General features: G+C 40.3%; 1 protein-coding gene across 1 annotated transcript in view; it reads left to right on the top strand.

The window, feature by feature from the left end:
* DOCK2 (dedicator of cytokinesis 2) overlaps nt 1-27,160 on the top strand; it is a 480,195-nt gene that overhangs the window by 367,448 nt on the left and 85,587 nt on the right. The window contains exons 28-30 of the mRNA XM_072630938.1: nt 3,935-4,033; nt 8,384-8,478; nt 20,180-20,258. Coding sequence (XP_072487039.1) covers nt 3,935-4,033; nt 8,384-8,478; nt 20,180-20,258 — 273 coding nt within the window. The remainder of the gene's footprint in view (nt 1-3,934; nt 4,034-8,383; nt 8,479-20,179; nt 20,259-27,160) is intronic.

The raw sequence follows: 27,160 nt of genomic DNA on the forward strand, positions 1-27,160 counted from the left end.
ATGTTAGCTTAATTTACCGCCCCCCCCCCCAAGCTTAGTTAGAATAGAAGAATTAACGAGCTGATAAAAGTCATTTTGATTGCCTTGTGAGCAATGCCACGTTGACCAGTGACTTGTAAAGAGATAACGGTTCATTAAATGGTTACTTTCTATAAATGGATAAAGGACCCCACCCCCCCACTGGGTAGCACTGAAGTTTTTAAAAGCAAAGCTTGGTACAATCTGGCTTTTCTGGCTAATACTTGACAATCTGGTCTAAAAATGATTGCTTTCGTGAGTGCTTTTTTTCTCCTTTAAATTCAAATCAAGCCATTCGAAATCTCAGACAGCCCCCTCATACTGCCTCCTAGGACAACCTGCATTTCTAGCAGTGGTGGATTTTTGTCAAAAATAGACATATACACACATACACATCTACACAAACACACAAATCCATATCCTCCAGACTCATTTCAACAAGACCTTTGGAAGAAAACTATTGTCACAGAGATGTTAACGTTTCCTCTTACAAGACCATTAATAACAATAAAACACAGATTTCTTACCTTGAGGTGCTGGAATTACCTGCAGAAAATATACTTCAGCCCTGCTAGGCAGGCAAGGCTTTGACTAGTGGTAAAATTACTCCAAGAGAAGGTATATTAAGTCCTTTATATTGTAATTTTCACTGTTTATATGCAAGAAGTGTAGTGGGTCTGCTCACGTAGGAATAAATGAAAAGCCGTACCATGCACAGCAGCTACCATGTGAAAGAAAAAGACCTCTAGTGGTCACACACTGAACTCTTTGAGAGACAAGGGAGGGGAGGAGTGTATGGGGAGGAAGGGAGGGAGAAAGACAAAAGAGGAATGGAGAGTCGGGAGAAAGAGAGATTGAAGAGAAGAGAGAAATAGGAATATTTACATTCTTGTCTTAAGTAGTAGACTAAATAATGTGATTGCAGACTTCAGCAGAGACTCCTCGGAAACATGCTTGTCACAGAAGCACAAAACTGTTAAGACTTGGAAAGGAGTTTAAAGACCAAGCTAGTTCAAATCCTTCATTTTATAAATGAAGAAACCAATGTCCAGAGAGGTTATGTGACTTGTTCTAAGTCTCACAGAGAAGTTGATGGTGAAGTCAGAACTAGAACCTGGTCTCCTGACTCTCAGCTTAGCATTCTTTCCCTTTTTTCTTGAGTTGGTAATGGTAGGAGAATTATTCCTTTGTCAGGATTTGTGAGGACATCTTCTTCCTCAAATATTTACTGGGGATCAAGTAAGAGGGAGATTTATTACCTGAGGAATCTCCCAAGTCTCCATCAAAGATAGTCTGTCTCTTTCTCTGGGAGACCTGGACTTTAAAGTCCTTTGGGCTTTAAACTGGTTTGAGTTGCTGGTAACATCACCTCTAGAATCCATTGATGGTTTTGAACTTTCATTGAACATCTGGGATGAACCAATTGGGTCTTGAGAGGATATAAGTTTTGTTCCTTGTTTAAGATGAGATCAGTTTGAAAATCACCTTCGTTGGAGTTCTCCAGAACTGTCATTGGGAGAGTAAGGCTAAGGGAGCATTCATTACATAATTTTCTATGAAGCAGAGGAAAGGAAATCTCAGAGAGTTCTGCAAGTAAAACATATGTCGTATCACCTATAAGGATGCATTTTTGTCCAATTGGTTTTAATAATTTTTTTTAATGAAGTATATCCTATGATAGCATATATGCCTTGTTATACTTTAAACAATTCATTTCAATTCAGTAAACACTTGTTAAGCACCTTGTAGTATATACTATTGAGGGCAGAAACTGTCTCACATTTGTGTTTGAATCCCTCCTGGCTAGCACAGTGTGTTATACACATTTATGCCTACTATACATCAGGCACTCTGCTAGAACCTCAGAGTAAAAAGACAAACAGAAAAGCTAGCCCTGCTCTCAAGGAACTTATGCTCTGCTGAAAGTAGCCAGCATTATGGAGATCTATTCTGGCACTAGAGTTGACTATACAACCTTTATTAGAGGTCTCCATTTGTATCTCTGAACAAGCACATTCCTTTCACATGATCTCCATTGGGCTGGGATAATCAGGGATAGTGTTCCCCAGTAACCATGTACTCATAGGATTTAGAGCTAGAAGGTTCCTTAGAAAACACCTAATCTGATGATCCCATCCCTCCTCTTACAAATGAGGAACCTGTACTACTTTTTCAAATCTTGCCCATTATTAAAGAAAAAACCCAGCTATTTCTTTTTTTGTTACATTTTGATTTCCAAGTTTTCTCCCTCCCTCGCTCCTTCCTAACCCCACATTAGAAGGCAACATTTCATATATGTGTGTGTATGTATATATACATGTGTGTATATAATATATAATGTATGTATATATTTACATATATATTACTTATTTATCTACCTACTTCCATGTATCAGTTCTTTCTTTGGAGGTGGATAGCATTTTCTTTAGTAAATCTTTGATAATTGTTATGAATGATCATATTACTCAGAATAGCTTAGTCATTCACTGTTACTCTTCAAACAATATTTATGTTACTGTATACAATGTTCTTTTGGTTCTGTTTATTTTACTCTGCATTATTTCATGCAAGACTTTCCATTTTTTTTCTAAAACCAATCTCTTCATCATCTCTTACAGCCCAGTAGCATTCCATCACAATCGTATTCCACAACTTATTCAGTCATTCCCCAGTTGATGAGCATCCATTCAATTTCCAATTCTGCTCACTTTCAATTTCCTATTCCTGCCAATTTTTAATCCTGTACCAGTTAAGGTATCTATTCTTGATTATTCCAGTCTCTTTGATTTTACCTTTCTCTTAGTTCCTATAACCCTTACAATTGGTTTCATATGTTTTGGTATTTCATCACATACTGGTTTATATCTGTTTGTTGTTTCATGGACTTTCGTCTTCCCAACAAGATTGTAAAGTCTTTGAGATGAGGAATCATGATAAACTTTAGGGAAGGAAAATCAGCCATAGAGGACCAAGTATAGGACTGGGTATACAACAGGTACTCAATAAATGCTTATTGAGTATTACTTAGAGTATTACATAGAGTTAGCTGTAATTCATTTCCATTAAGAATAGAATAAAAAGAATACTGATCCCTCATATTTGCATTGCAGTTCATATCTACAAGATATCTGTGAATAAAGGAATGAATGAACAAATTATTTTTTTAAGCATTTATTAAGTGCATCCTCTCTACCAAGCACTAGGGATACAATTACAAAAGTAAGATAGTACCTGACCTCAAAGAACTTACATTTTAATCCATCATGCTATTTCAGCTTCACATGAATTTTGTGAGGTAGGAAGAAAATGAATTATTATGCCCATTTTGTAAGCTAGGCAACCGAGGCAAAAGGAACTGAAATGATTTACCTTAGGTCATAGGACTAATTATGCTTGAATTAGAATTAGATCCTAATTATTTGAACTCCCTATTCAAATAGCCTTTTGCTATACCACAGCTAGGGAGAGGGAATTGAGCTACAGAGAAGCATTTCCTATTAGAAAAGAGTGGAGATGGTGAAATGTTATTGAAGGAATTTCCATCCTCAGGTAAGTTTTTGAAAGATGAAAGACTTCCGCCCTTGACACAGAGCTTGTAGAGCTAACTTAGAGATCAGTTGCTCTGAATCATTCATTTTATAGTTGAGTCAAGTGAAGAAGAAAGATGGGAAGTCTCTACAGCCATGCAAGGAATTAATGACAGATGTGTAATGAGGACCAGGTTCTCCTGATACCTAACCCAGTACTGTTTCTCCTTTGTCCCATCTGAAATGCCCCAGCTGTGATCCTGATCGAAGACAAAAGGATTAAGTGAGTTCCAAGGACCTCTCCAGGTCTGAAATGCTAGGGTTTGATAATATAGTCCTATTCTCTCATTGTTTAACGGATTTTTCTTTTTTTTTTTCACTCTTCACAGAGTCATTTTGTGGCATGCATGACAGCCATCTTAAACCAGATGGGAGACCAGCACTATTCTTTGTACATTGAGACTTTCCAGACAAGTTCTGAACTTGTGGTGAGTTTGGGTGAGAGAAAAGGGGAGAAAGGAATGGGAACATCAGATTATGGAGAAAATCCCCCACCCCCACCATTCGTTTTCATTTTAGTCTTTGTATCTCTAGGACTTAGTACAGTATCTGACACACAGTAGGTACTTAGTAAAGATGGCTATTTAGTAATTATAGATGTCTTTTAATTTGTCTTAAGTTCAATGTTAAGAGTTAAAATGTGGTCAAAGAAAGAAGTGACTGTTCATGTAGTGAGAGCAAAGATCTCAGTTATGGCCCAAGAGCTGCACTGGCATCCATTTTTAAAAAAACCTTCAGCAAAGTCTAAACCATTTATTACATTTATTTTGTGGGAGAAGATGGCCAAGAATCATCCAGGCTGAGAAGGTTTGGTTAGGTTCTGATTTGAACTAAATTAGGGAATGCCCACAGTGGTGAGATGACAATGAAGTTTTAAATAAGTCATCTTGTTTCACTGAAGGAAATATGGGCACTCATTGGGTTCATCTGCATAGAGACTAACATGGAATATGCCCACGGGAAGCGTTGTATTTCTCTGAATTTATAATTCTAAGCTCAAGTGCCAGTTCTGCCACATATTAACTCAGTTGCTTAATCTGTTGAAAATTGTTTGATCTCTTCAGGCCTCAATTTTCTCATCTGAATTTTGGAGATGATAAGCCTCACTGAAAGTGTTGTAAAGAAATGAGAATGGAGGGAATAAGCATTTATATAGCGGCACTATGTGTGAGGTGTTGCAATAAGCACTTTAAAAAAACAAATATCCCATTTGATCCTCATGACAATTCTGTGAGATAGGTACTATTATTACCTTTACTTTACAGTTGAGGAAACCGAGGCAAACAAAGGTGAAATGACTTGTCCAAGGTCACACACACTTAGTAAATGTCTGAAGATTCTAGCTCAGGTCTTCATGACTCCTAGCCCAGTGCTCCATTCACTGTGCTACCCTCTCTTGACTCAAATGAGGAAGCCTATGAGAAAATGCTACCATATGACTGTAAGTGGTAAGTGGGAACAGTTACAAGTATCATAGTGCTCTTATGTTTAAGGCCAGGGAAACAAGGATTTATTAAGCAAGTACTATGTGTCAAGTACTGTGTGAAGCAGTTTACAAATATTATCTCATCTGATCAGAACTCATTCTTTTCCCATGGGACTTTTCTTAGTTAGAATTAGAGTAAAAGTGTGTGTATGGATGGAAGTGGAAGGCATATGTGTACACATAAGGCATATGTGTATTTGCATGTGTATGCAAATGTAAATACTTCTCTTCCCCCAAAGTTCTGGCAGGTTCTCCTAAGCTGGAAAGGGTTCAGGTACAGTTTCAGAACCAGGCTGTGTTTGCTGTGTTAGAACTAGCTTCACTGGGTATACATGCATCCCCTGCAGGTTGAACTTCAGGTGATGAATTCTGTGGCTGTGGAAATCCACAGGACCTGTAATAGGGCATAGGACCAAATTTGAAATGAACACATTCTCTTCCCTCACTAGCCATTCCATTTCTGGAGCTGGTGGTATTGCTACTTCCTGGGATGGTTCTTATTCATCCAACATGGCTACCTTACCCATGGACTTCTCTACCACCGCCCACATCCATGATAGTGTGGTGACTATCAATAAATCAATAAAGCTTTATTAAGTACCTGCTATGTGTCAGGCATGATGTTAAGTGCTAGGGAAACAAAATTAGAAGTGAAATAGCCCCTGTTCTCAAGAAGCTTAAACTAGTAACTCTTCAGATGGTCACGTTGTTCTTGTTAAGTCATTTTTCAGTTGTGTCTGACTTTTGGTCACCCCGTTTGGGGTCTTCTCAGCAAAGAGATTGCAGTAGTTCGCCATTTCCTTCTCCAGCTCGTTTTTCAGATGAGGAAACCAAGGCAAACAGGGTTAAGTCATGTGTCCAGCATCACATAGCTACTAAGTGTCTGAGGCCAGGCCCAGCATTCTATCTGCTGTGCCACCTAGCTGCCCATTCAGATGGCCATGGGGCTGAGATTATCCTGCCAACAAGGGTGAGTTAGAATTTCATTCCACGGGTTGAGAGACCACATGATGCAATGGATAGAGGACTGGCTTTGGAATGAGAAAGACCTGAGTTCCAGTTCTGCCTTTGACACATACTATTTGTGTGATCATCAGTGATCATCAGTGAGTCATTTAACATCTCAGCGGTCCATGTAACATTCTAAGACTGTAAATTGTAACTGAACTGCTAATCTTTATCAGGCAGAAGCGGATTCCATGTCATGAGTTACCTACATGGATAAAATCACAAGTCTGGACTGCCTTTCTTCCTCCATACCCTTCCCTCAAATGAGTAATTACTCTGGGCAATTCACTTCAGGATATGCAAAGTTGAATAAGACATGGACCCTGTCATCAGAGAATTCTCACAGTCTAATAAAATTCCCAAGCCCCAGAGGAAGGGATTTAATTAAGAATCCTTTGTCTTCATTCTGCATCGCTTGAGGATCATGGTGGGGCGGGGGTAGAGCGGGGGGGGGGGGGGGGGGGGGGGGGGGGAGGAGGGGGGAGGAGGTACCTTAGAGTTCACCTGGTCCACTCTCTTATTTTATGGATGATTAAATACAGGTCTAGATAGGCAAAGTGACTTGTCTTCAAGGACATGGGGAGGTATCCCAAACTGATATAGATGAGCAAGAAATTAAATCAGATTCTGAAGGTTAACATATGTTTTGGTTGTTATTTTAAATGAGACAGCTCAGTGACCTCATGTTCCCCTAATCCATTTGTGTGTCTTGGGACCTAGAAAAAGGAAGAAACTCAATTTCCTCTTCTGTGAAATTTATTGTTGTTCAGTCATTTTTAGTCATGTCCAGCTCTTCATGACCTCATTAAGATTTTCTTGACAAAGATACTATAGTGATTTGCCACTTCCTTCTCCAGTTTATTTCACAGATGAGAACTGAGGGCTAAATGACTTCATCTGTAAAATAGGGATAATAAGACTTGATTTGTGTACCTTAAAGGATCATTGGGGGAAGCAGATCAGATGATATCCCTGAAAAGTACTTTGTAACTTTGAAGTTCTATGTGAATATAATCTAAGTATTACTGTGCTGATGCATGGTGTAGATGTAGATAAGTGGTATAAGTGGATAGTGTACTGAATATAGAATCAGGTAGACCTGAGTTCAGATCTGACCCCAGGCATACCAGCTGTGCGGCTCTGGTCAGGTCACTAAAATGCTGTTTTCCTCAGTTTTCCTGTCTGTAAAATGGGGATAATAATAACACCTACCTCACAGGGTTGTTGTGAGGATCAAATGAGACAATATCTGTAAAGCATTTAACACAGTGCTTGACATGTTGTAGATGCTTAATAGCTGCTAATTTCTTTGTAACTCTAAAGACCCAAACTCCTCAATGATTCTTTAAAAAAATTGTTATCTCTAAGTAAGTGGGAGAATGAGATGAAAAGGAGAGAGAGAGAGAGAGAGAGAGAGAGAGAGAGAGAGAGAGAGAGAGAGAGAGAGAGAGAGAGAGAGATGCCTGCAAGTGAGGGAGAGACTTGTGAATTAGCTGTATTTACAGCACTTTTAATTATGCGTTCATTTTAATAATAGTTTATGGGAGCGATGAACTGAGATGCTTTCATATGATGTAGGTTATTTCCTTTTCAAGTTCATATTTGGGATGATAATTTAAAAATTGCTGCACCAAAGAGAGCTTTTATTTCCTTCCTCCTCAAGACAGGAATTAGCAATGGCTTATTGTGAGGGTGTTTTTCTTTTCATTTTTGTGTACTACTTATCTTTGTGTGACAGGCTCTGGGTAATGAACTTTTAAGTTGGCATTTGAAGTCTGCTGCTCATTCTATGGCACTGACTTTCTGAGAGGTTTGCAAGTTAGCCTTATCTTTCCTGGTATAGGGGAGAAAATATCATTTCTAATGCCAGAGTCCCTGGGTTCAAATGTTACCTCTATTGTTCATCACCAGGGTGATCCTGGACCTCCTAGGGTCTCAGTTTCCTCATATTTAAACTGAGGTGGTTGGATAGGATGGCTGATAAGATCCCTCCTAATTTCATAGCTATGGCCCTTATGATACCCCTTTAAAGGGAGGGAAGGAGGAAGGGAGGGAAGGAGGGAGGGAGGGAGGGAGGGAGGGAGAGAGAGAGAGAGAGAGAGAGAGAGAGAGAGAGAGAGAGAGAGAGAAAGAGAGACAGACAGACAGACAGACAGACAGACAGACAGAGACAGAGAGATAGACAGAGACAGAGAGACAGTGAGAGGAAACAATTGGATATTGCCTGCTGAGAGATTTGTGCAGGGATCCCAGGTTACAGCTCTGATCTGTTTCATCATTCCAGGACTTCTTAATGGAAACATTCATCATGTTCAAAGATCTCATCGGGAAGAATGTATATCCCCAGGACTGGATGGCCATGAGCATGGTTCAGAACAGGTGAGTATGGGAAGTAGTATGAGCAGGAGTCACCAGCCTTGTCACCACCTTCCTCATGGAGCCAAGGCATCTCATTGGAGCTGGTGGAAATTGGTATCAGGCAATAATTTAATTAAGGTGTAGCATCAGGGAAGCTCCATTGTCCCTGGTGCTGCATCACCCCCGTAGCCCTGAGTTGTGGCCTCAATACCGGTACTCTACCCTGAATCCTTAGCTGTTCCTTAGCTCCAGTATGTTGGGACCTGGGGGAGAGGATTAAGGAGGAGATGCCAGAGACTGCTGCATGTTAGGCTGGAGAGAAGGAGAGAAAAAGGTTAGGAATTAGTTAACCTCAGCATTCCAGTTACTGGTTTCAGTTCTTCTTTCAGTCTGAATCCCTAGAAAAGCAGCTTGTCCCCTGCCTGAGCACTTGCATGTTCAGTCCTGTGGCTATAGAGAAATTGGCACCTTGACCCCATAGAGGAGCATCCCCATGCATCTCAGAGGGTTGGCAATGAGCAAGGGCAGGGGGGAGTGAGAATTGAAGGTCTGTGCTGCTCTCCCTTGTGTATGAAGTGGATAAAAATAAATCAACTCACTGAAAAAATGTCAGTATCATCACTTGGTGCATTCTTATGAAGGGTGTGGGAATGGCCTCCCACCAGGGCAGGAGATTAGTTCAAACCCTTGGTGATCACCCGTATCTTAAAAGGGAGGATCAGACAAGGAGTTCCTAAGAGGAAAAATGTATATTTCTTAAGAAAATGCGAGGCATTTAGGGTTCTACATTCAGAGCAGTCAGAGAAATTGTATTTTCTCAGGAGCACAGTCTATGTGTGTGTGGGGAGGGGACAGGGGATGTGGAGCTTAGTCCTGTGTCTATAAATGCTCGTGCATTTACAAATACTCACAAAATACTCCTTAAAGAAAAGCGCTGCATATTTATTCAGCATCTCCTGTCTTAAAGGTGGCCCCCTCACCAGCCTTGGTGTCAAAGGTAAATCACTCATGACTTACTGTTTACTTACTACCTGTGCAGGTCACTTCACCTTTCTTTTTCCTCATCTTAAATGGGGATAAGAATAGCTCCCATCTCACCGGGTTGTGAGAATGAAAAAAGATAATTTCAAAGTGCTCTATAAAGGTTAGCAGTTGTTATTTATCGTTATCTCTAAAGTCAGTGTCCTAGCATTGGCCTAGATTGTCTCTGAGTGCTCTCTTGGCATGACATGCGTGATCTGATGATTTTGTGATCTCAGGTTACAGGACAGTTCACTACATTTGTCTCCCTGCCTGCCAAAGGGTTTTAGAGCTTTACCAAATTACTAGAGGCCCCTGTGAAGTTCAGCTGGTATATACTGATATTTCCAACAGAGAGAGAGAGAGAGAGAGAGAGAGAGAGAGAGAGAGAGAGAGAGAGAGAGTGTGTTTCCACAAGGAAGTCACAAGAGGCCTATATCTTCCTTGAGCCTTAAGTTTAGAGGTGCAAAAGGAAAAGAACTCAAGCCTCACCCACAAGATCCATTGTCAAGTGACCAATTTCCTCTTCAGGCTCATCCACAAAAGAATTTTATGAGGAAAACCAAGGCAAAAGTGGTTTGGAGATGAGGCTTATACAAATCTCCCAGACCACTCCCGGAGATCACTTATTGAGGCCCATTGGTCTATGTTTTGTGATACCCTTGTACGTATTCTCCAATTCCCATTACATTTAATTTTCAAAGAAATAAGTTTAAGAACTTGGAATCTTCTCCCTAGTGGAAACATTTGTATCTCTTAAGAAAATGCCAGGCATTTAGGTTTCTATGTTAAGAGTAGTCAGAGAAATTGTGCTTTCGCAGGAGTACAGCCTGAGCTGTGTGTGTGTATGGGGGGATGACCCTTAGGACTGTGAATTATGTGGTAATTGCAAATCATAAGAATAAAATCTGATGTTTATACACTACCCTAAGGCTGGCAAAGCCCCTTACATATAGTGATCTCATTTGATCTTTGCAACAACTTTGGGAATTACATGCTATTATTGTCCCCACTTTACAAAGGAGAAAACTGAGGCATAAAGAGGATAAAGGATTTACCCATGCTCACATAGCTAGTAAATATCTGAAATCTGAACTGATGTATTTCTCTTGCCTGTGGTCAACACTGTCCATTGTGCCAGTGGAAGGAACTTCCTCCTTTGGGAGTTCCCTACACCAGTAAAATCATGGGTCATGTCCCTATACCTGCATTTTCATAGTACTTTTACCTTTTCAAAGGACTAAAAGGGACTTAGCCTAACTTCCTTATTTTATATATGGGGAAACTGAGGTCCACTGAGGGGAAGAGACTAGTTAGTAGTAAAGCTGGTGAAGCCTGGGTCTCTTGACTTCTAGCTCTATGTTCTATCATCCTGCCAGTTCATGTCAATGTGGAAGGTGTTCCTTCCTGCCAGGAGACAGAGATACATCCTCTGACTCACCTGTTATCTTATGCTCTCATGTCTCCCTCTCCCCTTAGAAATAAACATACAAACACGCAAATGAAAACTGATCTGTGACCATGGTTTTATTCATTTGTGTTACATGCTATAGATCTCACAACGCAATGTGTAAATTTTTATAATGTGTAATTGGTTCAAACTTCACAACACAACATGTTAGAGGCAATGAGGAAGCTCGGTGGACAGCAAACTGGGCCCAGAGTCAGGAAGACCTGAGTTCAAATTTGTCCTTAGACGCTTACTAGCTATGTCATCCTAGGCAAGTCACTTATCTTCTGTCTTCCTCAGTTTCGTCAGCTGTCAAATGGGAATCATAATAGCACCTACCTGACACAATTCTTGTGAGGATCAAATGAGATAATATTGTAAAGTACTTAGCACAGTGCTTCACACATCTGCTTGTTTCTTTCCTCCTCACCTCCCAATGACTATATTCCTCTAACCCTCCTCTCTCTGAGCTCTTTGGGTGCTGGGGTACCTGAGGGGAAGTAGAGGATAGAAGGGTTATGCAGAAACAGAGGGCACATGCGCTTTTTTTCTCACTTCCATATATAGTTAGAAATTGTGATACATGAACAAAAATCTATATTTCCTCAGGCCTTTTATCAGCGACAGGCAACCTCCTGGAAGGTTTGAGAGCAATGCTGTTTTGTAATGGTCACATTATTTTAAATGTTTTAAAGGAACCAAATTTTCCATGTGAACATCTTTTCCCCTTTGAGGCTTAATCACCCAGATTTTCTGTGTTTATTGGCAGGACATTCAAAATGCTAGTGCATTTACAAATATTCATAAAATACTCCTTAAAGAAAAACACTACACATTTATTTGGCTTCTGCTATGGTGAACATTGGATTTAGAGGTAGGAAAGATCTGAGAGGTCACCTGACCCAACCTTCTCCTTTTATGTATGAGGGAAGCAAGGCTCAGAGGAGTTTCAATAGCATTTCCATGGGTGCACAGTAGTAAATACTAGGGCAAAGATTCTAACCTCTGGTTCTACATGTGGTATTATTTCCACTACACAATACTGCCTACATGAGGCCCCAGGAGGAATATAGAGCAAAGCAAGCCCAAGTCCTACCCTCAAGACACTTCCAGTCAAGTTGGGGAGAGAGCACGTAGACACATGAAAGATCAACAAAACAGGGTGGTGCACATACATGCCACAGGGGTCCAGAGCAGCGAGACGTTGTTTCCAGATACTTAGGTCAGGGAAAACTTCTGGGAAGATGGAGGATTTGAGCCAAATGAGGAGGTCTTGTGTACTCGGTCAGTATGTCACATGTGCCGCAGTAGCTTTGGAATATGCTTTGCAGGATTTTAAGGTCCAGCTAAAGCAGCCCCCCAGCCTCCACCCCACTCTGGCCTCCAGGGGATTGACTAACTCCCGGTGAATCCCAGTTTAGAATACTTATTTACAAGGGAGGTTTTGTGAGGGCAGCTGGAACTGAGCCACCTCAGTGACACTTGCTGTTCTCAGAGATGTGATCTGCTGATTCACCGTATCCTCTTTTGTAACCCAGGCTGCTGTGTGTGTGGTAAGCAAACTGCTTATGGCCTCCCTCCCTCCCTCTGTTCCTCAAGGTGAAGACTGAAAGCTCTTTGCAGACCAGCTCAGCACATCACTCTCTCCTGCTCTCTGTTTTGTCTAGCAAAGTCAACTTGATCAACCAGCACCTTTCCCCTCTCTCAGAGAGCCCAGGGAGGGAAAGAAGAAAATAAAGGAGTCCTGGAGCTGAAGTCAGGAGACCTGTATTTCCCACTAACTCTTCCTTTTCACTGACTACACGACTCTGGACAAAAGTCACCTCCCTTGTCCAAGATCAATGCAAATGCTTTTGCATGCCATGTAGCACCTTTCACCTCTGTGCCCCAGTCTACCTCTCCAGGTATTTTTCTAGCGTAATTTTACATAATTTCCCTTCATGCTCTGCACAGTCCAGACAGATTGGCTGTTCACCACACATCACACTCCATTCCCTAGTTCCACACCTTGGTCCAGCCTGGCTGTCCTCCATACCTGGAATGCTTCCCCTCTTTCCCTCTGCCTCTTTGAACCCCCAGTTTGCTTCAAAGCTTATCTCAGGAGGCTCCTTCTGCAAGAGGCCTTTACTAACCCTTCCAGCTGCTAGTGCTTTCTCCCTCCAAGCTTATAGTTTTTATTATATTTATATATTTAACTTATTTTTTATTAATTTATCATACATCATAATTATTATATATACTACTTAATTAGATAAGCATTTATATGTATTATATATAAGTATACACACACACACCCCTATGCCCATTCTTTCACTAAAATGTGAGCTCCCTGAGGGCAGAGTCAGTTTCTTTTTTTTCTTTGTATTCTTTGCACTTATTAAATTCTCAGGCAACTAGGTAGCATAGTAAATGAAGTGATGGGCCTGGAGTCAGGAAGACCTAAGTTCAAATTCGGCCTCAGGCACTTGCTAGCTGTGTGACCCTGGGCAAGTCACTGAGCCTCATTTGCCTCAGTGTTCTCCTCTGTAAAATGAATTGGAGACAGAAATAATAAGCTACTCCAGTATCTTTGACAAGAAAATCCCAAAAGGGTCACAAAGAGTCAGACACGACTGAAAAACAATATAGCAACAAAAATAAATACTTGACTGATTGATTGGGACTCAGTTACCTCATCTTTTAAATGAAGATGTTATACTAGATGAGCTCCAAAATTCTGGCCATTAATCCTATGACCCAGTCAATCAGAGTACTATACAAAAGAAGGAGACAGCAGACCCCAGGTTCCTAGGAGCCATTGGGCTCTTTCCCAGAATGACACTGCTCACCTTGAGAGGCATGTTTATCTTCTTCCATCTGTATATCTCTCATCTTAATAAAGTGCATCTTACATACCCTTGGGAGTATACAATATGTGTTGCTGTTTCTTTATAGTTATATGCATCTGTTTTAAACCCTCCTGCTGTACAAGTAAGAGGGAGCTGTGTTTAGAACAGAAAATTAGTACTTGTCTATTTATATTCATCCACACATGTAACACATTTTCTCTAAATGGAGTGTTCACTCATTCCTTTACCTCTTGGTAAAAGGACAATTCCTTTTCCTCTTGGGATATGTAAATCCCTTGATATATGTCATTTGCTCTAGGAAGGGGGACAGCCTCATCTTGAACCATGTCTGTGGCTTCTACCTCATGATATCATATTGTCTGTAAAATGCTCCTGCAGTGTGGACTCCCAAGGAAGAATTCAGTAGGGCATCGTAAAGTTCCAGTGGTCTAGTTCTCTCATTTGATAGATGAAGGCACCAGGGTCCAAACAGAAGAAGTGACTTGTCGAAATCACACAGCATGTTGATGGCAAAAGGAGCTCATATGTAAACTGTACAATTTGATTAAACAGAAATTTGTTGAACCTTGTCTAAGACAATGTACTTAGTTGTCCATTGTGAAAGCTTCTGACCAGAGTCCATCTTTTTTTCTCTATCTTTTTCCCAGCTTGCTATGCTATAGATTGCTAGATTTTTTCTATCCATTGGATTTGTCTTTAACTAAAATTTTGAGCAAGTCCACTTGACCTTTCTGGGCCTCAACTTCTTTCGTATAAATTATAAAATGAGAGGGAATAGACAACGATTCATAAGTTCCTTCCAATTTTGAAAATACTTTGTTCATCATCAAATTATTTTTATTGATAAAATTAGCAATATGTCTCTTTCCATTTGCCCATATTCTTCAATAGCAAAAGATAATGGGAAGATGAACAAAGTGTGTAAGCCACCTATTACCAACAAAGGTTTGCATGCAAAAAGGGGTATAAAATATGCCAGTAAGGTTATGCAGGAGCAGAAGGGGTTGTGGGAACTCCATTACCCCGACTTTATTCTGTGTACATTTATCCCTTATATAATTTGTAATGTGTGTATTGTCTCCCCCAACAGAACGTAAGCTCCTTGAAGACAGGGCTATTCACTTGTGTGTTTGTGTCCTTAATATCTGGCACAGTACCTGGCAAATAGGAGGCACTTAATAAATGCTTGATTGTTTGCTTGATTCACAGGAAAAGTGAAGAATGCTAGATATATTGTCCTGATGCCCATGGAATATTAAAAAACTCTAGAACATTAACCATATTCTTTAACAAAAACCTAACCTAGAGTAATGCAAAATGAAAAAAAAAGTCTATAGAGTTTGAGAGAGATAGGACCCAGTTGGATGAAATCATAACCTCCATTGAAGGCCAAAGAGGTACCAGGGGCTTCCATATATCCTAAAGCAGCATGGTGCAGTAGACGCAGCTCTGGGCCTGAAGCCAAGAAGACCTAGATTCAGTTTCCATCTCAGCTACTTATTGTCTGTGTGTCAAGTCAGCTAAACTCTCCAAGCCTCAATTTCCTTATCTGTACAATGGGGATTGTAATACCTACTTCACTGGGTCTTTGTGAAGATCTAATGAGATAATGTATGAAAATAATTCGCAAGCCTTTAAGGACTATATAAATGTGAGCTATTGCTGTCATACATTTCATCTGCCCATGCTGGGAGTATAATACTTTGGTGGAGGTGGGGATGGGGTTGGGTGTGGGGAGGGAAGGGAAGCCCTATTTTTCAGAGTCCAAAAAGATAAGCCTGAAGTTGAACGAGATTTTTGGCTCACAGAATGTGGTAGTGTGGGCGCTTGAGGCTTGTACAGGAACCTTTCTCTTCCCACCCCCAGATTGCTCTCTCACCAGCAGCTCAGTTTCTTGGTCCACTGGACCTGCCTCTGAGGTTCAGAGACAGGTTTAGATTGACAGCGAGAGTAATGACTGCTCTGGTGCCTGCTGATATCATTGTTCCTGCCACAGAGGGTGTAAACCCCTCATTTTGGTATCGCATTAGAGATCCTCGATATGTTTGGACAGAAAATGACAGGCTCTCAATACAGTCCCCTCTGGAGAATCAGATAACTGATCTTTAAGGGAGGGTGGGGTGGAATACGTGTTCAAAGGCATATTAACCCACTGTGGAATAGCAGAGCCGTGGAAATCTCACACTGTGACAAGCTGACAAGTGATGGATTTTACTGGATTTTATTTCTGCATTCGCTCAGCCTTGCTCTCCTTCAGACCCGATGTCTGTTTCCAGATCACCTTACTTTGGTTTCTGAAGTTTATCTGTCTTTCTATCTGTCTGTACATTTGGTTTTGTAAGGCAAATTTTAAAGCAGTATGAACAATGGATGGTACTGGGGACAGAGTTTTGAATTGGGAGCCTGGGTTGCACTAACTTACTATGTGCTGTTGGGCAAGATATTTTACTTCTCTTTACTGCAGATTAAAAAAAAATTTTTTGTAAAAGAAGAGACTTAGACTAGATAATCTCTTACAAATGAACTAGTTATGTGTGGTGGGACATGCCTATGATCCCTGGTACTAGGAAGGCTGAGGCTGATAAATTTCTTGAGTTCCCCCATTCTGATCAGAAGGAGGCTAGAAAAATCAGATGTTTTCACTAAGACCAGCATTAGTGTAGTGAACTCTCCAGAGTGGAGGGGCATGAGGTTGCTAAAATGAAGACTGAGATGGCCTCTGTCAGAGTTGGGTTGGGCTTCCCATGCTTTATCAATGGTAAAACTGAGGCAGTCGATTGCCTCTGTACTTTCAGCCTAGGTAAGATAGGAAGACCCAGACTTTCAGGGGAAAAAGCAATTAATTTAAGTTTAAAGGGAAAAAAATGAATGTGGAAACTAATCTCTAGAGAAATGTAGTTTTACATAGAAAGTACCTGAACTGGGACTAGAATCTAATATAGAATCAATTATTCTTCCCATTCTACTAGGCTGGATCACATAGGGCTTGGTTCGTTGGAGAAAGTCAGCCCAGGGTTTCATTTTTGCTATAAGTAATCCACAAAGTAGATAATCCTCCCCCACCTCCCACCCCCAACACCTAAAATCAAGAATTAACTGTATTATCATCAGATTTTCAGTAACAAGGAGACCTTACTATACCGCTGTCCATCGTGGGCAGCAGCATAGTGAAGATGAGAACGTTGCTATAACCTGGTGACAGTGGCCTGTACGTGCAGTGAATTACAGCTGGCAAGATTGATGATGCTCTACTTTCCCAAGTGGCACCAAGCAAACAAGGCCCCAGCAATTATGCCTGCCTCGCAAACTGAGGGAGATTCCCAGTGCTGTCAGGGGCTAGATGAAATATTGCTGCCTGTTGCAAGTGTGGGTGGGAAGAGCCCTTAGAAACCACCAGCAGCTCCCTGCAGGGCACTGAAGCCACCAGCTCCCTCTCCCACCCCCTGCTCCCCCAGCTCTTTTACTCTATAGGCCAGACAGTCTAGTTTTGGAGAAATTCTTGGAAGGAAGATGGACTGAGGCTTTGGAGAGGATTGTGAGACTAGTGTTCAAATTCAGCTCCTTCTGCCGTCCCTGACTCTAGTACTGCTTTGATTCCCATTATTCTACACCCTCTTAGCACAAGTGGATATAATTCCTGGGATTGCAAAATTAGCTTTCTTAGGACCATAGGATTATCCATATCATCAAAACTCCTCAAGTCTATCATTTTATAAATGAGGAAACTGAGGTTCAGGGACTAATTTTTCCATGGTCACACAGGTGTACATCAAAAGTATAGTTTGAACTCATGTCCTGTAATTTCAGAGACAATCATTTTACCCCATTGTACCGTTCTACTGTTTACTCATTTTTATATTTTCTTACATATGTCCTTTTTGTCTGTGTGTGTGCATGTGCATGCGTGCATGCGTGTGTGTGTGTGTTTGTCTTTACCTTATCGTCCTCGGGACTTGTAATTTCCTTAAGACACGGAGTGTCTTGTCCATTAGAGGAGAATTTTCCTGAGGGTAGAATCCCCATTAGACTTTGTAGAGGGGAAGATCTTCAAGAGTAGGGGCTCCTTTTCGTTTGTTGTACTGGGGACTCCATGAGGTGAGAGACTGTACTACTTCCTTCATGTTCCTCACAGACTTTCATCCAGATTCAGTACATGGGGAGAGGGTATTTGGTGAAATGGTGGCAGTCTGACACTTTTCTCTCCTACATGGAGATCAGTGGTGACCTGAATGAAAGCACAGATCAAGGGAAAAACCATCCAAGTGCTTCTGACCCTGCCTCACAGTTGTGCTCAGAGTGTACAGTTCTCCCTGAGTGTGCATCATCCCTTCCATGGTTCCTGTGACTGCAAGGAGGAGGCACCAATTCTATACATCCTACTATCTCTGTTTCTTAACCAATCAACAAGTATTTGTTAAACACTTACTATAAGCCAGACACTGTGCTAAGAGCTGGGGATAGATGCAAAAAAAAAAAAAAAAAAAAAAAAGCCAAACCACAAAAACCATCCTTGTACTGAAGCAGTTTTGGAAGTTTGAGGGGAGGAGGGAAGGAGGTAGACAACAAATAAATAAATATGAACATACAGGGGAGATGAATGGAGAAGATACAGGAGAGGATATACATACAGAATATATGCAGGGGAGATACAGAAAAAGAATACTAAGCTAAGAGGGGAAGATTTGAATGACAAGTTCAGGACATAATTGATCCTGGAAGTAATAGAAAGCTACAGGGGTTCACTCAGAGGCAGCTAACATGATCAGACTCACACTTTAGGATAACCACTATAGGAGCTGTATGCAGGAAGAATTGGTATACAGAGAGACTTGAGGCAAGAATTCTAATTAGAAGTTGATTGTCATAGGTCAGACCGGATGAGAAGCAATAAGGTCCTGATCTAGGGCAGCTGTGTGAGTAGGGAGAAGAGGACATATAGGAGAGATTATTGTGAAGGAAGAAATGGCAAGATTGGGCAAGGGATTCGAAAAATAGGGGTAAGTAGGACTGAGGAGTTGAAGAGGACATGGAGGTAGCAAATGTGGGAAACTTTAGAATATGATTGTTCCCTTAAGAGTTATAGGGAAGGAATTGGATGGGGAAGGAGGGCTGTTAGTTCTGGAAATGTACTTTGATCAGGAATGGGTTCAAGAGGGAACAATACATATACATCTAGAAGAGGATAAAAGCCTTCTAAATTTAGAAAGAAATAAAACTCTAAGGGGATAAGGAGGGGGGAGAGGATAAGGGAGGGATCTTTAGATGGGAGGGTGAGGGAATAGGTTAAAGGGGAATATAGAAGAGTGTTTTACATGAATGTGAATGGGAGGATAAGGGAGATCTTTAGAGGGAAGGATGAGGGAATAAATAGGATAAAGTGGGGTATACAGATTGGGAGGATAAGAAAGGAATTGTTGGGGGGTAACTTAAGTAATAGGAGGGCAAGATCACAGGTAGAAGTAAAGTAGAGGAGTCAGAAGGGATAAGAAATAAGAAATATACACAAATAGAAAAGCAAAAATTAGGACTAGAATTTCTTACAAAAAATATATGTTTATATATGTATATGTGTATATATATCAATATCTATATATACATATATGAGTTCTTAATTGTAGCAAGGGAGAAAGGGGAAGAAAGGGAGAAAAAGAACAAAGTAAAATGTATACAGCAGAGAACAACAGGAAGCATCAAAAGATGGACAACTTTCAACACAACTTATAGTATTTAAAATATAGGCTTTCTTGAAATTGAAATTTATTGCTATATATGTTGAATCCTCTCTTATGTTTTGCTATGCACATGACATGTTTTTTTCTTTTCTTATTTTACATTTGTTTAAATATTTAAGTTCATAATATGTTTCTTTTCTTATTATGTAGCTAAGTTTTAGTATTCAAGTCTAAAATTTTTAAAAAAGAAAAAGAACAAAGATTTATAGGAAAATTTGAAGGAAGAGAAGGTTTTAGAGGAAAGATGAAATCTTTTTTTTTTTGGACATGTTATGATGCCTATGGGATATCCCCTTTAAAATATCTGACAGGCATTTGGAAATACAGGATTGAAACTCAGAAAAGATCCTGGAACTCAATATATAGAATTGAGAATCATCAGCATACAGATGACAACTGAACCCACGGGACCTGTTGAGATTGCCAAGTGAGAACATGGAGAAGAAAGATAAAAAGAGCCCAAGACACAGCTTTGAGAGACATTCATAGTTAGGGACTTGACAGGGATAAAAAGATACAGCAGAGGAGACTGAGAAGAAGTCATCAGACAGGCAGGAGAAGACCCAAGAACGCATAGAGCTGAAACATGGCCTTGAGGAGGTCTTCCTAAGAAGCGCATACCATCTATTTTATAGTGAGCTAAATATTGACTAAATTTCTGCCTCTTTTAGGGTCTTCCTGAGGGCCATCAACAAGTTTGCAGAAACCATGAATCAGAAGTTTCTAGAGAATACAAACTTTGAATTCCAGGTGAGTATTAGAGTGGGACAGATTTAACTCTTTAACATCTGTACACCCTCAGTCCCTTCCACCCTCCCCACTCAGTGGTTTCTTCCCAGGCAGCTAGGTGGCATACAGGAAGGATGGAAGGAAGGAAGGAAGGAAGGAAGGAAGGAAGGAAGGAAGGAAGGAAGGAAGGAAGGAAGGAAGGAAGGAAGGAAGAGAAAAAAGTTGCTAACCTTGTCTTTCCTCCATTTTTTCATCTGTAGCCTTGGACTCAATGACTTCCGAAGTTATGTCCATCTCTGAATCTGTGATTCTATGCTCATTCTCTTATTTTATGTCATTTTCCCTTTGGAACTTGCCCATCAGATTAAATGTATTTCTGTTGACTTAGTGCTCCACTAGGTGCCCAAAGAAGGCAGACAAGATGGGGGTCTGCCTCTGGAGTTCTGCTCTAGTGAGAGGTGAGGTGGGAAATGAGGAGGTTTTCAGGTTCAGGCAGAGCATACTTGATTGAAGAGTCATTAACTGAGCAGAGTATGCAAATGGCGACTCTAATGGATCTGGTGCTGAATTTATATCAACACAGAAGATGCTAAGTGTGCAGTGTCACAGTAGATTCTGCCTTTGGAAAATGCATCATTTTCTCCCATTTTACATTCATTAAGGCTGTAAAGGCAGTCATGGGGAGACACTGAAAGATGATTTACAATTAAAATCCCCTGTGCAGCTTCGTGGCAAGCAAACTTTTCCATAATGTTGTGTTCTGTGCTTATCCAAGGACCTTGGCATGCAGCCTCTAAGAAATTAGGGGGCTGATCTCACCACCCCAGGGCCTCTGGGATGAATAGAGAGACAGGTGAGAAGTTTGCATAAATGGTAAGCAAGATGAGAATGAGAAGGAGAAGGTAAAGTCAATACTCCTATTTTAGCAGTGAAATCTAGATTGTTGCCTCTGGAATACTGAAAAGAAAATCTTTGTCCCCACCCCAAGAAGGTTCTACTAACAAAACATTAGCACCTGGCTTCTAGAGGTCTTACTGCTGGTATGGGGATTAGACATAGTCTAGTAGAGAGCATGGGGTGGGGGTGGAGGAGGCTAGGAGTCCGGAGGCTGGTGTTCTAATTTCATTTCTATCACTGACCAGCTGTGGAAACTTAAGCAGGTCTAAACAAGACTCACAGATTCTCTAGCCTAAGCAGTAGCCAAATAAGGATTCTTTCCACAACATCCATGACAAATAGTTATCTAGCTTTTGTATGAAGACCCTGAGTGCAGAGGAAACCTGAAATCTGTAGCTTTCAGATAAACACTTTTAAATAGTTAAGAAGTCCTTCCTCACGTTAAGCTGAGTTTCACCTCTTTGGAGCCCTTTTCAGTTGTTTCCTGTTCTGTCTTCTGAAACAGAGGAAGTCTTATTACTCTCCTATATGACAACCCTTCAAATACTCGAAGAAAGTGATCATGTCCTCCCCAACCACTGCTGAGCAAATCTCTTCTCTAGACTAAATGTCCTTTACAATCCTTGTCTAGGATTCTCTGGATGCTACTCCAGCTTTAAATGTCATTCCTGAAATATGGTGTGGAGAATTAAACATTCTTTTCTAGATGTGGTCTCATAAGGTATGGGCCACTATCCCAATCACTACAATACCACTGCTGACCAACTTCCATGGATGAGCAAGTAAGCCCCAAAGCCCTGAGAATAGCAGTAAAATGGCTCTGCTTTTAGCCCAGTAACCACAGCCATCACCTATCCTCTGCAGAGAAAAGGCCCTGCCTGAATGTCACTGCCTAAGACTGCCATCTTAAAGCAGCTGGTGTACTCTACCCCCCCACCTCTCCCCACACGCACCTCTTCAGCAGCCCCACTGCTACCAAAGGCTCAAAAAAGAAAGTGCTTACCACTGAAGTCCTATCAAATGGCTCAACATCAAAAAGTGTTATAGTTCTGTTTATGGAAATGATACTTTAAAATATGTTTCACCGTCTATCTTACTACTGTACCATTTTGACCATGGAATCTTTTCATCAGACTTGTAGCTTAGATTTCCAATGTAAGTCCCCCTACCCCTCTACCTCCTACCATTAGAATATGAGCTTCTTGAGAGAAGGGATTATATTATTTTTCTCTTCTTATGATTGATAATTAGATTAGTACTTGACACATCATAAGTGTTTTAATATATTCTTTTTCTCACTGCATTCATTCATTCATTAAAGGCAGTGTAACAGTATAGTTATTCCATTGCTTTTGGATATGGTATCTCTCTTAATGCCAGCCAAGATCACATTATCCTTTATTGATTATTATATCATTTTGTTGACTTATATTGCAGTCCACTAAAATCCTTATAGAACTTTTTTAGACCCACAGCTGTTTCAGCATTGGACTGACTCCCTCATCTTGGACTTCTGAAATTGAATTTTGGAATCCAACTATAAGGCTTTAAATTTGTCCTTTTATAATTCATCTTATTAGATTTTGATCAATTTTCTAATCTGCCAAGATCTTTTTTGGACTTAGACCCTTTTATCCAATATGTTAACTATTCCTCCTAGACTTTTATCATCTGTAAATTTGATTAAAAAAATTCCCTTTAGTCAAATAATTGTCACAAATATAAATAAACGAATGAATGAACAAATAAATAAATGTGGAGCCACCCAGGGCCAAGGAAAGTTCCATGTGGCAATCCACTGGGAATATCCTACCCAAATGGCATTCAACCATTAATAACTCTTTTAGCCTGGCAATTCAAACAGTTCCAAACCCTCCTAAATCTACTATTGTCTGGCCCAGACTCTGCAACATGAGACACTTTATCAAATACTTTACAAAAATTAGGTAAACCATGTCTATAGTACCCCACCAACCAGGATGACTACATTGTTGAAAGAGGAGATAAGAATAGGTTGACATGACATGACTCTTTGTGGTTACGTTATCCTTTTCTTTGTGTCCTTTTAATAATGTGCTCTAGAATTTTACCAGGGATCAAAGTCAAGCTGACTCTTCCCTTTTGGAAAATTGAGACTTCTCTGTTTGAAAATTGCCCTTCTTCGGTCCCCTAGCACTTTTCTAATTCTTTGCAATCTTTCAGATCGCTGATGATGGCTCAGAAATCATATCTGTAAGAGCTTTCAGGACTTTGGAGTGTATTGGCTTGAACTCATTGGGTGCTTTCTTAATATCTCCCAATTTACCATAAACTTCCACTCCTAGCAATAATTATTTGTTCTGCTTTTTACAAAGATGGCAAAGGTTTCTTGACAGATAAAACAAGCAAAATAACAATTCGTCATTATCATCTCATTCACCCTGAGCAGTGATTCTGTCTTTCCTTTGATGCCTCTTCTCTCCAGGATGTTTTTAAATCTGTTTTGTTGTGGTTGTTGTTGTTGTCATCAGCCTTCCTCACTAGACCAAGCACATTCTGAGCTTTAGTGCTCCTAACAGCCTTATGCCAACAATTTGCCCTTTGATATCCAAACTTCATTATCTGACCTTGCTTCCATCTTCTATACAACCCTTTTAAAAAGCTAAGTTGATCAGTGAATCCCCTTTATATCCACGTCAGTCTCTTTAGACAACTCCCTCATTTTATACATCAGAATTGTTTCTATATCTAACGATTCTCATTCTTCAGAACTTTCCATTCCTCTTAGGCTGACTTCCCATGTACGGGTTTTATTCATGGGATTCTACTCATCCTTTCTTTAAACTCTTTGAAATCTGCTTGTCCCAAGTCTAGGGTTCACATAAGGTTATGCTTAGCTTTCTTTTAATTCATTGTCTCAAATTGTGATTTTGCATGGTCATCAATATCCTCCTAACCTTCCCCTCACCAAAGGTTCTCATCATTTTTGCTTCAACAAGCAAAGTAGCTTTTTTTTTTGCTAATGAGAATCAGGTCTAGAATAGTAATCCCTCTCATTGACACTACTATGTTTGAATGGATGAAATTATTGCTAAGAAATTAACTACTCTTCTTTAAGCAGAGAGTTCCAGTTCTCTTATCACTGTTATATCAGACCTTCATGCCAGACTTGTGATCTATTTACTGAATTCCTCATCTCAGTACATGTGATGATTTTTCCAGGTATGAAATATAGGGATAATGGTAAAGTCAAACATACCTCATCATATTAGGATCTTTACTGACTTTGCTTATTACTTGTGCTTCATACATTTGTGTATAAAAATCTGCATCTGAAAGTTATACTACTGGCTCTTCTGAATTTTGGGTTCTGTGAATTTCTGGGCATCTTTGCATTATCCCTCATATATTTATGTTTTTAAATAAATATTTTTTATCTATGGTCATCTAATTTTATGGATATATGTAGGTACTTCTTTCATTCTCCCTTCCTTTTTGACTTCAGATTCTTTTAATTAGTATTTCAAGACAAGACTCGACACATACACTTTACTGCCCATGGAATGGCAGCAGCAGTAGGCCAGAGCTGATCCAGTGCCAGCTACAGCATCGGTTAATGCTCCCTCAAACTTCTTAAAACTCCCAAATCCTCAGTCTCCTTAAATCCCATCACTTCATCACTTCATCTCAGCCACACTTTGGGATGGCCACACATTAGATCTCACTATCACCTACAAGTCTTCCACTTCTCAATTAAAATTCTGATATTCCTCTATTTAACTATAACCTCCTATGGTTCTAGTGCTCCCTATGCCTCACCCTTCTCCACCGTTTGTTAAGACCTCCAAGGCCTTCTGCTCCTTAGTACTGCTGACTTCACCTTCTTCCCTCTTCAGTCTTGACTGTATTCAAATCTGTACTGCCCTCTTCTCTTGAGCCCATGTCCCTTTGTCCTATCTGCATTCATGTCTTGCCACACTTTAGCCCTGGATTTCTCACATGATCCAAGGCTTCCACTTCTATGCAGTTTGTTGAATGGAGCTTGAGGAAGTCATATAGCTCTCCTGACCAGGTATATTATAAATTCATGTTCTCCAACTTCAGCTGGGGGCCTCATGGAAAAAGGCAATTTTTAAATGCTTGCTTAATTGGTTCCATATCTCACACCCCACAAAAGGTTTTTCAAACTGTTTTTCTCTTCAGGACTGCCCTGCTCTCCTTTTCCTCTCTCCCCCTGCCCCCCATTCTGCTCTGCTATGAGCACTTAGCTTATTATATTACTGAGAAAATTGAGACTGTTTAAAGTGAGTTTCTCTTTCTCCCACTGTCTTCATCTCAAAATCCCTTCATATCATCCCCTAGTGTCTCCTGCTCACTCTCAGTCACTTTCATCAAGGTGGCTTTTCTGCCTGCTAAGGCCAACACCACATTCTACATTAATCCCCCACTTCCTTCCCATTCTCTCCAGCAGATTGAAACTTTAATCATTACCTCTCTTTCTCTCAAGTAACTGAGGCTGAATTTTAACTCAAGTCCTCCTGATTCCAGGGCCAGTGGTCTATCCACTGCACCACCTACCTGCCCTTAGTCATTCCCTCTCTTGAATTTTCAACCTCTTTTTCTCTGTTGGTTTGTTTCCTATTGCCTTCAAACATGCCCATGTCTCCCTCATCTTTAAAGGCAATCTTCAATAGACCCTCCCATTCCCTTAAGATGTTCTCCCTTATGTCTCTTCCCTTTCTCAACCAAACTCTTGGGGGAGGGGGTGAACTGTCTAGATTCACTGGCTCTTCATCCCTTTCCTATCACTCCTTAATATTTTGCAGTATGACTTCTGACCTTATCACTGAACTGAAACTTGATTTCTTAATTGTCAAATGGGATGGTCTTTTACTATCTGTGGGTGACCTCAAAGCCCTGTCCTAGGACCCTTCTCTTTTCTCTCTACAATCTCTTTCTTAGTGACCACATCAGCTCTCATATATTTAAATATCACCTTTATGCAGATAACTCCCACTATATATCCATCCCCATTCTCTTCCTTGAGTTTCAGTCTTACATCACCAAATACCTATTGCACCTTTCACACAGGATATCCTGGAGATATTTCAAGCTTGAAATTTCTAAAGCAAAACTCATTATCTTTTATTCCAAACCCACCCCTCTTCCAAACTTTGCTATTTCTACAGAAGACACAATCTTCCTCCCAGGTTCCCAGGTGTGTGTATGTATGTATATATGTGTACATGTACACACACATACATGTTTCTATGTATATGTATGTGCATATGTGTATGTGTATGTGTATGTATGTATATGTGTATGTGCGTGTGTGTGTATAAAATCTGATCCCTTACTCTAGAGCTCCCACTTTTTGTTCTGGTCCATATCACCTGTCACCTAAATCATTACAATGGCCTTCTACTTTGTCTCTGTGCTCCAAGACTCTGTCCACTTCAGTCCACTAGCCCCATTACAATCAAGGTAATTTTCCTTAGACACAGATCTGACCTCATCCCTTCTCTACTCAGTGAACTCTAGTAGTTTCCCATTGTTTTTAGACTTAAGGACAAACTTTTTAGCATTTAAAACCCTTCACAACCTGGCTCCAATGTATTTTTCTAGGCTCACTGAATTTTAGTCCCTGTCCTGCACTCTTCAATCCAGCCAAATTGGCCTTCTCTTTATTCCTCACATGACCATCCACTTCCCATCGCCATACGTTTGCACTGAGTGTCCCCCGTGCCTGAAATGTATTCCTTTCTCCTTTCTCTTTTCCTTTAAGAGGAAAGTCAAGAGTTACTTTCAACATGAAGCTTCCCTCTCAACTGTTTCTGCTCTCCTAAGGTTACTTTGTATTTATTTGTATTTTTCACTTTATATGTGCCCTTGTTGTTTCCCTTATTAGAATGCAAGCTGTTTGGGAGTAGAAATTGTTTAACTAATTCAATTTGTATTCCAAGCATCTAGCACAGTAATAAGTTCATGTTGATTGCTTGATAGATGTTATTAGATATACTCCATCCTTGTTAGATGCACCCCATCCC

Source organism: Notamacropus eugenii, chromosome 1 (genome assembly GCF_028372415.1).
Source record: "Notamacropus eugenii isolate mMacEug1 chromosome 1, mMacEug1.pri_v2, whole genome shotgun sequence".
Lineage (NCBI taxonomy): Eukaryota > Metazoa > Chordata > Mammalia > Diprotodontia > Macropodidae > Notamacropus > Notamacropus eugenii.